The sequence below is a fragment of the Fundulus heteroclitus genome, chromosome 14 (assembly GCF_011125445.2).
Source record: "Fundulus heteroclitus isolate FHET01 chromosome 14, MU-UCD_Fhet_4.1, whole genome shotgun sequence".
Classification (NCBI taxonomy): domain Eukaryota; kingdom Metazoa; phylum Chordata; class Actinopteri; order Cyprinodontiformes; family Fundulidae; genus Fundulus; species Fundulus heteroclitus.
The window spans coordinates 13699664-13713259 of NC_046374.1; the positions used below are offsets into that span (position 1 = coordinate 13699664).

The 13596-nt window shown below is 42.3% G+C and overlaps 2 protein-coding genes and 1 non-coding gene across 3 annotated transcripts; 1 reads left to right on the forward strand and 2 right to left on the reverse strand.

Moving 5' to 3' along the window:
* Window positions 1–749: 749 nt before the first annotated feature.
* Window positions 750–6937, reverse strand: b4gat1 (beta-1,4-glucuronyltransferase 1). Its single transcript, XM_012873153.3, has 2 exons — window positions 5568–6937; window positions 750–2773 (listed from the first exon to the last, which is right to left on the reverse strand). Exons 1-2 carry the CDS (start codon window positions 6669–6671, stop codon window positions 2582–2584), a joined length of 1296 nt encoding a protein of 431 aa, XP_012728607.2. The 5' UTR covers window positions 6672–6937; the 3' UTR covers window positions 750–2581.
* Window positions 6938–7198: 261 nt separating this feature from the next.
* On the forward strand, window positions 7199–7280 carry trnas-gcu. The gene has a single exon. It is a non-coding gene; the product is annotated as a tRNA-Ser (tRNA).
* Window positions 7281–10244: 2964 nt separating this feature from the next.
* pfdn2 (prefoldin subunit 2) lies at window positions 10245–13494 on the reverse strand. Its single transcript, XM_012873206.3, has 4 exons — window positions 13360–13494; window positions 11454–11542; window positions 11083–11206; window positions 10245–10761 (listed from the first exon to the last, which is right to left on the reverse strand). Exons 1-4 carry the CDS (start codon window positions 13444–13446, stop codon window positions 10570–10572), a joined length of 492 nt encoding a protein of 163 aa, XP_012728660.1. The 5' UTR covers window positions 13447–13494; the 3' UTR covers window positions 10245–10569.
* Window positions 13495–13596: the final 102 nt, after the last annotated feature.

Here is a 13596-nt window from a genome sequence, read left to right on the forward strand (position 1 = left end):
CGAGGTGTCCCTGCTTACCCACAATGCTCCATGTTCTACTGCATCTCGTCTGTGGAGCGCTCTACCCGGCTATCTGAGCACGCCACAGACTATTGAGCATTTCAAGAAAGAACTGAAGACTTTTCTTTTCTTTTTTTAAATACTATATCATTTGAAAGCGCAATTTTGTTGTAATGCTGGCAACAGTATGGAGTGACAAACGTATCATATTCTTTTAATCTTGCTGCTTTTACCCCTTATTTTATTTCCATTCACTCTCGTTTTCCCTCCTCTAGCACTCTGATACTTTAAAAATTTGTAATAAATGTAATCAACTATTTTCACAGAGGCAGGGATGCCTTTAAACCATACCCCCTTGGTCTTTTTACAGCACATATTTGGGTGGTGCAACATTGAAGGATCCGATTTTTATGTAATTAATGGAACGATTTAAATCTAAATGCTGCATTACGTTTCTTTGAGTTAAAGTATTCCTTATCCTCCTCCTAGGTTCTTCCCTTCCTATTTAAGTGATACTTACAGAAACACCCCTGGCATTACTTGCTTTTACAAATCCCTCTGGTGAAGTTAATTGATTGGACTAGTCCATTTCCAAGTGCTCAAAGGGCTTTCCAATGACTGCGGCTGTCATGGCTGACTCAGTCTTGCATAACACCTAAGACCGGAATGAATCACAGTTGTAGGAGTCAAGTTAACAAACGTTGTCCATGAGGGTTTTAATAGCAATACCAACAGAAATCAGGCTTTAGTTTTTCTGATAAAGTAAAACAAGCAAAAAATAAATATTTTTTTAAATAAGTGATTTAAAAAAACAACAACAAAAACACCTACACATTACATGACCACGGTAGGTAATGTTTTCATATTTATTCCATTTAGGGGAAAAAAAAAGGATAAATCATTTTCTAAAAAGGTAAGAATAAAAATCTAAATCTAACACAAGTTCATGCTACAGTGTGCTTGCTTTGGGTTAAAAAAAAAGGGTTCAAACCATTTTTTTCTTTTTAGCAAAAGGTCACAATAAATATACCAAATGCACTACAAGTAAGAGAGGGAGAAAAAAAAAAGTCATTAGAAAAGGATTGTAGGTATTACAGGACATTTTTGACATTATCAGTAATCAAACTGTACCTTTATGCATACACTGCTGTGTAAAAATAGAGGCTTGTCTAATACTCTGATCGTACTGCTACGGCATAACAGCATGTTGGTTTTTTCCTGGTTTACGCTTTGAAAATGCATCATTTTCATACACACAGCACATTTCCTAGGGTTGAAAAAATAAACAGTTTCTGATCTTTAGTGATAGAATACAGCAGTTTTAAAGTTTTTGTACAATGCCAGTGTTGTGTAACTTGTAAAGTTTCCAGTGCTTATTCTAAAATAAACAAAAATCATTTCAGTCTGTAAATGGAGAACAACTCCTCACAGGGTGGTGTACACGTTTGAGATCGATGAGGAGTAAACGATCATGCTTCTTTGTACTAAACACCCTGCTGTGTGTACAAGTATATGTCCTACTCTCTCTATAATCAGTATGCAGTAGAGAATGAAGGGACTACTGCCCTCTGGTGGTCAGAGTACGTTACTGACAGAATAACTTAAGTTCAGTCTCAAAGAAAACTGATGACTGGATCTGTAGATTTGTACCACACTTGAGAGGATGTCCTACATAAATATTTTATGCCTTTCAAATATTCTTGTTTAGACAGGAAATATCCTTTTTTTTCCATCACTGTTTTGCCCTGTGCCTTAGCCCTAACAAACCAAGACCTTATTGGGGGGGACTCTTTTACATAAATCAACATTTTCTAACAGATTAGAGCAATAATGTAGTTTGTAGGGTTCAAATGAAACAGCTTCTTGTCTCTTATTTATCATTCTTAAATGCTTAAGATTCTCCAATAACTTTTAATCGCATACCAAGATAACCTGAGTAAAGTCAAAAATGCAGGTTTTAATGATATGTATTTATTATCCAAACAAACCTTTAAGACATTGATTTCTGAACCTGATTGGTTTTTCCACCCTTGCCAGCAACAAGTACTATCAAGCATTTTTGATAATCGCTTTAAATATTTAACACCGGATTTGGACGACGGGTTAGCATACTGTGAGGTTTTTATACCAGCCCCTGCCTAGTTGTGGCTCTGGCTTTTCCTAAATGAACTGTTAGACCCGTGGCTTCGAAGGTGGATGTTTGACTAGAAATGTTGCTTCAGCTGTGATTTAAGGCAACCTTTTAATCAAAATGGAAACGGTAGTCTGAATGTATCAGGACAGTCGTGCATTCTCAGAATGTCTTTTCTGTTTTTTGTATCTGGTCTTGTACATAACGTATAAAGTAAACACACACACTACCTCATATGCTTAAATATTAGCTTATCAAATGCAACCGAACCTCATGACGACGCATTTGAACCAAAACGTTATAAAATTGGGACTCATGGATGCGCATTCCTCGCCAACTGTGGGATTAGAAGAACAATCTAAAAAAAAAAAAGCAACACCACTTATGACTTTTTAAAGTTTGCCGGGAACGGCCTTAAAGAAAACCTCAGTCCTCGTCTTTTTTCCCCTCTCAGCATCGTCGGGTAGAGGACGGGTATTTGGTTTTCAGACCCTCTTTGAAGCTGCGAAACAAAACCCGGTTCTGTTTGTTCTCCTCCTCTTTCTTAGCGTGGAACTCCCCCTGGATCTTGAAGCCCCGGTGGACGACGAAGGCCGAGCTCAGCACGGAGAACCTGTATCCGGCCACATGGAGCTCACACGCCTGGGAGTAGACAAAAACGCCGTCAGAAGAAGGCAGGTGACCATGGGTTATTTAGTAAAAACCACAGGCGCATCAAAATAAATTAGACCATGATTGAAAAGTTGATTCATTTCAGTGACTCAATATAAAAAGTGAAACGAAAAGTGTTGCGATTTAACGGCAAGATTTCAGAAGTGATCAGTTTTAGTTCATACTAGCAATTTTCACTGCATCGTATGGGCATGTAGCCGTTTTGGATATTGTTCTCGGCTTCTGAGTACAAAGAGAACAAACTATAGAAACCTGAATTTGCTTAACACCTCAGGAGTGCCGACCGCCTCCAGGCTTCACTTCATCGATGCAGCAATTCATGCAGGAGGAGCCCCAAACAAGTATTGACCGCATGTGCTGTACACATTTCAGTAAGAAAAATGCTTCTTTTTTTTTTTATTGATCTTGCATTGTATTCATATTTTCTGAGAAACTCAATCTGTTTTTTTTGGCTGCAAGTTATAATCATCAAAACAAACAAAAGCGCTTCAGGCCTTGACCCAGCGTCAAAAGTACAATATGCAACGTGGCTCTTTAAGATAAAAAATAAGTAATTTTACTGTGGCACAATTAAGACAGCAGTTTTCACACATTTAAAAATAAATGTTTTAAAAAGTTCATTTTAAAACGCAGAAGAGAAGATGTCGCTAACTAAACAGGGTTTCAAGACGTGTGGGCATTGCAGTATTTCCTTTCTTTTTGTTCTCGAGTTTGGTGAAAATGAGATCTGGCTTATTTGTAAAGAGAAAGTCGGTGCTCTAAAGGAATACAACCTCCAGCGTCCATGTGTGACCAAACACGACGAGCATCACGAGAGCTACAAGGAGGATGAATAAAACCAGTGAAGCAGCTACAAAAAGGGTCATTTCTCCAGCAAGAAGAGTTCCTGAAGTTCAGTAAAGAGGCTGATGCTGTGACGTTTCCAGCGAGTTGATTGCAAAAGCATGAAAACTCTTCACTGAAGGCAGGTTCCTGAAAGGTTCACTGCACAGCTGCTAGACTTTATCAGAGGTGTTAATGAAACGTTTGAGGTAACAGAAGCGTTGTTGAGTGTGCGTTCCTACGTATGGCCCCACCACAGCCACAAACATATCTGAGCAGCTCGGTTTGCCCGTGGAATGTACTGGTGGACGTCGAGCGCTGACGGAGCGCCGTGTATGACGGGCAAAAACGGCGGAGTGGTGGAGCCGCCCCGCAGGAGGTCGGAGGAGGGATACGCGGTCATCGGTAGCTCTGCATAGCATCATACATCAACAGGCACTGTGAAGGTGCATGGCCACGCTATTTGACTTTTTTTTGTTTTATTTATACGTCAGCAGCTCACTCTGGCTGCATACAAAGTTTTTTAGCCTCGTGAGACCATCCTGATCTCGCGAGCTTTCAAGGTTTCACTCGCAGATCAGTCTGGCTACTCTCCGTTAAAGAAAATTTGGAGCCGTTCACCAAACGAACGTCCAATCAGCATTGGCTTTGAGGCGGGTTGAGGTGTGACGCAACAGGAAGCGCGACGGTTCAGTCTAAAGAACATGGCGGTTTCAGCCGATAAAACTAGCGTTAGCGTGGCTATCGAGCAAGTTTTATCAGAATTACAGAGTATTTCTTTGCTGAGCTAACGAGCCTTTACCTGCAGCAGCAAGAGTAGCTTGGCTTGTGGTTGTGTTTTCGTCGTCGCTCGTAACAGAGCGACGACGAATCTGATTGGTTCATTTGGCCCGTCTATCACCAACATAGGCCAATCAGCTAACCAGTATTTTCGCCCCTTCCCAAAATTACTTCAACGGAAGGTTTCCAGATGGATATGCGAAGCAAATCTATCTGGCGGAGTCAGGTAAAAAGTTTTTAGCATCTCCCAGCGAAACAATGCAGAATGTAAAAATAAAAAAGCTAACTAAAATATGATTCCAAGAGGGAAAAGGCTGCAATGTTGCTGGGAAGATAGTATGAGCGTTGTTCACTGAAGCAGACGCTAAACCTGCTGATTGCTCGGATGTGACTGCAGAGAGCATATTGCACTGTGCAGTGCAATATGTTAATATAGGTTCTTTAAAAGAATATTTGCCTTTATTGTTCAAATTCTTAGGCAAAAAATTCTTTGCTATATATATATATATATATATATATATATATATATATATATATATATATATATATATATATATATATATATACAGTGTGCGATTTGCAAAAATATAGAGGGGGGGGGGATCATTTCAAAAGTTTTAATGAATAAAAGTTTTATTAATAATGGTTAGCTAGCATGTGCTCTTTCAGGTAGCTAGCTAGATCCAGTAGGTTAGACTGTTGTTTTTAAACTTGCGCCATCTACTGTCGGGACTCGGGAGTGGTTATTAGTTTACTTTAACCGCTTTGAGCAGAAAACTTAATAATACTCTTTAAAAACAAACAAAAAATTACATTTACAAATTTGAAGGACACAAGACATGTATTAATATAATTTTTTTTAAAATACATAATATTACTTATTAAGACCAGAGGGGAGGAGGAATGTATCCCCCCCCCAGGGATAAAACATGAATGACCAGAGGGGGGGGACATCATAAACAGAGGGGGGGTAAATCCCCCCCATTCCCCCCACCATTTATATATATATATATATATATATATATATATATGTATATATATATATATTCCTTTTTTTCTATGAAATCACTGAAATGAATGAAGTTTAAAGTGATGTTCCTGAACATTGAAATGCACCTGCAGGTTTAAGACGTTTCACACGTGAAGGTCAGATGGTACCAACCTGGCTGATTCGGTTGAAGCCGTACTGCTTGAAGTTCTCATCGTACAGGGGGACAGTGGGGGGCCCGATGTAGAAAGGCTCCCAGGGGTCCACCCAGTTCAGGGTGTAAGCCACCTCCAGGCTTCCCGTCTCTCTGACGTGGCTGTTGACCCACCGGGAGTAGTTGGTGGGAGCCTGGCAGCGCGGACACAGCTCCTCGTAAAACGGACGGACCTCTCCCACCTGGTAGAGCTGCACCAGCTCTGCCTTGGTCGAGGGAATCTTCCTGGCGTGGCGGATCTCAAAAGCGGGGAGGACAAAGACCTCGTCGCTCGCCGGCGGCCGCCTCCGGGTCATGGCGAGGAACTGCTGGTGCAGGTCGGCGCTGGGCATCATGTCTATGTCGATGACCAGGACGTAGGAGGATTCTGCGCCGCCCCGGGCCACGTTACGGAGCAGGTTGTTTGGGTAGGAGACGTTGCCACTGATGGCGTAGTTTTGGTATTTATCCCTGTGGGTTTCCAGTCTGGAGAACACAGAGGCGCAGTCATCCAGGCCGGCGAAGTGCTCCTGGTCCTGCTCGGGGAAACTGGCCGTCTCCCCTGACAGGCAGATCAAGTGGAAGTCCACAAGAGCTTGGATCTGAGGGCAGAAGAAGCTGAGAGCGTAAGCCAGGGCGGTGGCGAATTTCACATCTTCCCCGTGTGCAAATATGGCCACAGAGAGAGGATTCTGCCACCTTTCCAGCAGGGAGTCCAGGTGGTGCAGGTTGTTGATGGTGGTATGAGTAGCTAAAGTCAGAATGCCCGAGTTGGAGTGGGAACCTGCCACCTGATTGGTTGTGAAATCACTCTTAATCAAGTTCTTGTAAACTCTGTACTGGCCGCTGTTGTCGAAGATCCCGCCGGTGGACAGCGAGTACCTGAGGCGCTCCTTGCGCGTGTTTTTCTCGGGGTGCGCATTCTTCTTGGCCGCGGAGCCTCCGAAGAGCTCCGAGTAGCGGTAGCGCTGCTGCTTCCCGTGGAACCTGGACAGGAAGGACAGGTATATGAGCTGCAGCAGCGCCACGATCAGCAGAGCACTCAGCACCACTTTGAACACGGAGCATTTCTTGGAGAGATGCATGCCAGAGAGGAAGCTCGATCCGGCTGATCGGCGCTGTTCGCAACGCGGCTCCGCAGAAGCACAGGGGCTGGTTCCGTCCGGGCGCTCCGGCTAACGTCGACTACATCCCAGCCACGGGGCTAACACCGCAGCCTACCGGGGCAGTGTTAACCATCACTTCTGTATGATTAAAGGAGAATCTAGCAGCTCTCTCATACGGTTCGCGGTAGCGCAGATGATCGGCATTTAGAAGCCATTAAATCACAACACAGCGCTGGTTGCCAGCCTGAGCAGCTGCTGCGACAGCGGCGCATGTCGATGTGTAACAGCCGTAAAGTCGGTACTAAAGGCGCCGCTGGATTTACCGCTGCAGCGCTAAATCTCTTTTTATGCAGCGTAAACAGTCTACCCTGCTAACATAAAGTTTTGACAAACAATGAAATGCTGTAGACGTCGATACGTAAATCCACATTAAAGTTTTCATTCATTCGTACCGGTCTGTGTGGATATCTATGAAATGTATTGCGCGTCGCTTACATAGACAACTGGACGAGGTGGCCGAGTGGTTAAGGCGATGGACTGCTAATCCATTGTGCTCTGCACGCGTGGGTTCGAATCCCATCCTCGTCGAAACTTATGCTTTTTTTTTTTACATTAAGAAAACCTCTATCTGCATGCATGTAATTACCTTAGGGAGGGAGGATATATAAAATAATGATTGTTTGTCTTGTAGGCTGCTTAGGAGGGATAAGAGGAAGGACAGGGACATACTGCTGCAAGCCACTGTTCTTCCCAAACAGCTGCACCTGGCCAAGGAGCCTCTCCCTGCAAGTAGCTCACCTCCGGCTGCCCCTGTGCAACATGCACATGAAGAAATTACATTTGAGGAGTCTGAAGCGGCAAAGAAACCCATGTCCTCTCCACCATGTCCACCTGCCCAGTTCCCTCCACAGTTTTGGCCAGCTCCTCCATTGCAGCAAGCTCCGGCATTTCCCCACTTTCCATTTACCCGTGCTCCTTTATTTAATTATGGTCCTCCATTCAACTGTGCTCCTCCACTGCAGCAAGTCCCTCCTTATGTGCATGGTCCTCCAGTTCCTGATTCTCCTCCATCACAGCAAGCTTCTCCAGGAATGGAGGAGCGTACATTATCCCAGCCTGGAGGCTAAATAAAGTTGCCCAGGAGGATGAGGAGCGAGCATCAAGGGGGGAACCGCCACAGAAGAGGCTCACTAAAGAAAAATATCACTACACCTGCAAGGTGTGTGGCCAGGACAAAAGTAAAAGGACTGGTCACACCCAGCTGAAGGGGCGGTGGTAGTGTCCTGCAGGACTGACCCAGGATGACTGGAAGAAGAGTTTATAGTTTTACTATTTACATTACTTATTTCTCTCTTTGTTGGTTGTGTTTCTATATGTCTGTTATAATAAAGTTTAATACTTTTGTTTGAGCCAAGAACAGCCTTCACGTTTTTATTGAATTTCTTGAACACCAGGACACTGGGTGTCACCTATTGAATGTGATTGTTAAAACTAAAGCCAGAATTACTTGCAAAATCATTTTACATTTATTCACAAAATCCAACATTCTTTGCTCAATTTGGAATTTGTTTTATTCACTTATGCTGCACGGATGTAGTGACTCAAATAATTGAGTTTACCAAAATGAGTGGAAACATCATGGTGGAGTTATTTATGTTTCCATTTATACACTGTTAACTATTGTAGCTTTAGCATGTAACATTTTAATCTGTGAATATTGATTTGTTTGATTCAGAAAATATGTTTACTTACAAGAGAATTTGCTTTAAATGCATTCATGTGCATTATCACAGGGTACAAGGGTGATTTCTAGGCAACAGAATTCCTGTGGTAAAATTACTACGTTACCCAGAATGCACGCTACAAGGCAAGAGAACAAGCGAAGACGCAAGTGATATTGCCACTGCAAAGGTTCGAATCTTGCAAGAGACATGAACATTAACGTGATGATAAAGCTTGTAATAAGTGCAGGACTGTGTGCAAACAATGTTGAGAAAATACAAGAGTAGATACAAATTTATATAATGTACGTTTTCCTTCTTTTCTTTTTCTCCCCCCATCTTTCCTCTCTTTTTTCTCTTTTTCCCCCGCACGGATGGGTTCGCATCCCATCCTCGTCGAAATTTATGTTGTGTTTTTTTGTCTTATCTTCCTTGATTTTTATTTAAACGTACATAACGGACTTCCTTGGTTCCTTAAGGTGAGACTAACCTCCTTATTAAACTATTTGTGCAGTATAGACTGCTAGCGCTTTCCTTGTTCACCTCTAGTGTTTATATCTTATCTGCTCCCTTGTCAAAACGTCAATTTAGTGCTCCTTCTTTCTTTTTTAACGTTCTCGCTCCATTTCACAAGGTGTCGGTGTTTTCCCCATCGCAACTGCAATCTGTGGGAGTTTCAGACAAGCAGATACCCGAGTGAGCCACATGAACGGCACAGATGTTTTTTTTATGTAGAGCGACCAGATCGCTGAGCAGGTCAGGCCTCTGAGAAAACTCCCTGTGCTTCCGATGGCCAGTCCACCCCTGCTTTTAAAAACCCACTAGCTCTTCTCTCCTAATTCATGTGAATACTATTAAGTATGCAAACGTCTATGTGTTTGGTTTGTGAAAACGGAAGAAACAGTATTTCCCTCCCGGTTGCTGTGGCCTCTTTCAGTACGGTAAAGTGCTCTGCGACAGGACAATTCTGGAGTCTAGACTTTGTCTCCTAATTCCCCCGAAGCCAATCCAATCAGGCATCTGTGTTGGACGTAAATCTACAAACGCAAACAAAAGTTTTGTTGAAGATCTGGAAGAGATAAAAGAAAACATCTAATCTACCTCTTGGACCAATAGTTGCAAAACTTTTGCAAGGAATGATAAAGCTTTCGTGCCAAATGACTTCTATATTTAAATGGTATAGAGTGTGCTATGATTGTGAAATAATTTTAAACCAATGAGTCAGAGGCTTTATTTCATGCATCAAAATAATATAAAAGCTGTCTTAGTCACTAAACATAACCCTTGGTGCCAGTATACACGAGTTCCCAGGAGGTAATTCAGCCAACAAGAGTTCTGGCCAGAGTTACTAACAAGGATCAAAACCTCTATGCAGCTGAAAAGGTGAGGGAGCTACTTGTTCTTACTTCTCAACACAGAATGAACGTAGATCTTCATAGACAGGCCTCAAAAATAGTGCAAACTGAAACCTGCTACTGCATGAAGCATCTAGTCAGTTTCTAAATAGTGAAGCAGAACTGCAAAAGGGGAGGCCTCATAACGGATGTTATTTTTAGATTCTGATGCATTTTTACTGCTTCATGCTCAACATGTGGTGTCTATACACCTGGCAGGATGCGCTTGTTTCATTTTGTACACCTGAAACGACTGTAGTCAAACAGTCAACTCATCTTTTTAAAGGAAAGAGTGCACAAGCTGGAGTGTAGGAAATGTGCGTTAATAGAGAAATATCAATGGTACAAGAGATGTTCTGGGTGTTTCTACCTCGGCGCCGCACTCTTTCAACTCTTAGAAAGAAAATTACAAACTGCTTGCAAGAAAGTCAGTCACCTTAAAATAAAGAAGGTATGTGTTTAATTGAATTGTTGATGACAGTATTTTAGAAAAAAAAAGATCAATGAAAGCAGACCTCAGATCAGGACAAACATGACCACTTAACCAAACATAGAGAATCGGGAGTACATTTGCTTGAACCTGATGTGAAAAAACAAGTGTATCATATTTTGCAGATTACAGTAAATCGTTCAATCCAAAGTTATCCTGTGAAGAGTTCAGATTTTCCAACCGAGGTTTTTTTTTTTTTTCCCATTTATTTCTTTTCTCTTTTGGCGATGCAGAGATCAGAAGGCTCTGCTGTCACTGTCCGTCCTAACAAGCTATGACACTAAAACGCCGGCTCCGCTTTTAGATGCGCCTCCCTCGCTGTTACTGGACGACGCTGCAGGCTGGCCCTGGGCCTCTCCTTCGCCCTCTCCAACCAGACGGATGTTGTAGCGTTCTCTGTACTCTGTCAGCTCCCGTCCTTTCGCCTGCATCTGCGTGTTGATGCTCTCGACTATTTCGGAAATCTGAGAAGTGAGGGAAAAAAAAAAAAAAAAAAACACAACTAGTCATTTATTGTGAGGAAAAACTTTTACATGAGAAACTAACAGCAACCTTTTTTTTGGGGGGATATGTAAAAGGAAAAACGTCTTTTGAAATTTTATAATCAGTAATTTTAGTCATCCAATAAATTACATTTAGGTTCTGGTTTTAGGTTATGCTGCCTGTTTCGGCCAGTTCTTCCGTAAAAAAAAAAGAGTCTCTCGTCACAATGGCATATTAACTGGTTAAATAAAATGTTTAAAGATTAATAACGAGTGTCCAAAGAAGGCAGAGGTACAGTTTACCCCTGTTTTGTTGCTTTCCAGTGCAGGTAGAACTTCCTTCACCGTCCTCTCCACCAACACTCCTCCTATTAGACGGAAGCATTTCCTCGAAGGATCCACTTCCTTTAGAGTTTCAATTACTAAACTGAACAGAAAAGAGGCAAAGTTGAAAGCTCAGAGTTTCACTTCAAGACGGATGACAGCAAGCCAGTTTATGGTGACCAATGTGTAGCTTTTTTTTTTTTTTTTATACTTATTGGAAACTGGATTATTCTCAGAGTAAATCAAAACCGTAGCCAAACTGTTGCTACATGCACTGTTGTTCTTATCCAACACGAGAAAGCAAGAGAGTCGTGGGAAAGGCTGCAGAGGAGGAAGCCTCAGTCACCAACCTGTGCTCGTTGATGTCCATCTCCAGCTCTGCGGCTTTAGACGCCATGTTGCGCTGTTCCTGACGCATCCTCTGAAATGTTGCCACCACCTGTTAGAAAGAAGAACTCATCAGAACTGCCAAAAATAACATCTAATCTTCTTTATTACACCATTTGTCATGTTTAGTCCACTTAAGTGCTCAGTGATTTTGCAGTTCTCTACACACAGGGCACAATTATTAAAAAATATTTCCTTTGTTTTTTTGGTAAATCACAACTATTAGTGCAATATCAAAATAAATGGAAGATCTACTTTTTTTCTATTTCACTTGTGTATATTTGACGGTTGAAGTGAAAGTAACAACCAACACAAAATGTACAAAAACACCTTTAGCCAATATAGTCTCGCATCTTTTCAGTAAAATCCACAGGCCTTTCGTTCAGAGTCTGCTGTCAGTTTCTTGGTCCGTTGACGACCAACAAACTGGGCGCTACGGATCGGTTCTGGAATATGACAGCGCTGGAGGAGAATGGCTTCCTGGTAACCTCAAACCTTTGGGAATTAATTTGTGCCTTTTTTTCCTCCTCAACACATCTTGCAACCAATGTTGTCCATTCACAACAAAACGTTTATTGGTTGGTTCTTGGATTCCATTCAAATATGTTGCCAGTTCTGAGCCCTTTTTTCCCCCCAAAGCATCTTCACAGGCTGCTGGATCTATTTAGACCACACCTTCCCTCTTTACTCATATCCAATAGGCATTCAGGTTTATTTATACACCACCAACAAAATTGTCTGCCCCCCCAAGAAGGTCAGGGCATGTAGTAAATTATTATACGTCGTGTTCACGGTTAACTTCATTAAAATTACCCTATCTAAATAGCGCCTGATCACACCCTGAGCTCTATAGGCAAGGCAAATTTATTTATATAGCACAATTCAGTACAAAGACAATGCAAAGTGCTTTACATGATTAAAATATAGGAATAAAAGCAAATATATATAGGCTCCAACATAATAAGACAACAATGTTAAGGCAGACAGTGAACGTGCAGAACACCGCTAAGGGTTAAAATGCACAACGCACGTTTCATTGCAATGCATGCTGCAGCGATAAATAAAGATGATTATTATTCTTATTAGTCAGCTTTTTGGGATGAGCGAAGCACGTATGAAGTCAGAAACATGCTAGGAAAAAAAATCAAGTACTCTATTTGTCTCTGAGTAGAATTTTAAGTTATTCTACATATACAGGGACAGAAGTAAGAGTATTTCTCAAACAAATACGACTGCAGATTTGATTGCTGAAGCTATTCCACGGTGCCTGCATTAGCACCAGACACACATATGTTACGTTTGCAAATTTTATTAAACAAGCAATGGAAGCCATTTTAATTACATAGAAAGTTACCATTTACTTTGCAATAGCAGATTTTGAAAGCAATTGTCAATGTGTCAATAGACAACATATACAGTAAAGAGACCAAAGAAAATGATTGTACTATTGATGCCTTCTTTATGACAGGAGTGTCATTCTGCTAAACATCCATTATAGCTGCAGCAGATGTGAAAGAGGGGCGACACTTGCAGAGACCCACATTTAACAGTAAAAATAGCCTTCCGCCTCGTCATGCCGAGCCTCACTGACTGCTTACAGGGATGTTAAAAGTTTAAATAGGAGAAACAGAACCATAGACCCGAGGTGAATTCGTTTGAAATGATGGGACGTACTGACTCCTCTTTAAAAATCGCTTCTAAGAGGTTTCAGAAAGCAGACTGATGCTCTGATGATGGCGACAGGGAAGCTAGCGTGAGCCGAAGCTAGCTGGCCGTCCGGTCGACGGCTCCACGCTTCGCCGGGTTCAGCCGAGCAGCAGCCGCCATGTCGGCACCGACAGCATGTGGTCTGCATGCAGGTGAGAGTACCTGTTCAGCCGACGGGCCGGACTGCTTCCCTGCGGCGCCGCCGCCGCTGCTGGACTTGTTACCCGTGCTGCTACTGTTGGCTGCCATCTTGGAAGGGTGTTCCCGAGTAGGACCCCCCCCCCAGCTTCATATGCAAAGGGGGCGCGTGAGACTGCCTGTGCGTAAATGCAGGTCCGACTAGATCTGTTTGGCCGCAAACGATTTTTCAAAAATTGGTAATATTTCAGCTAAAAATGT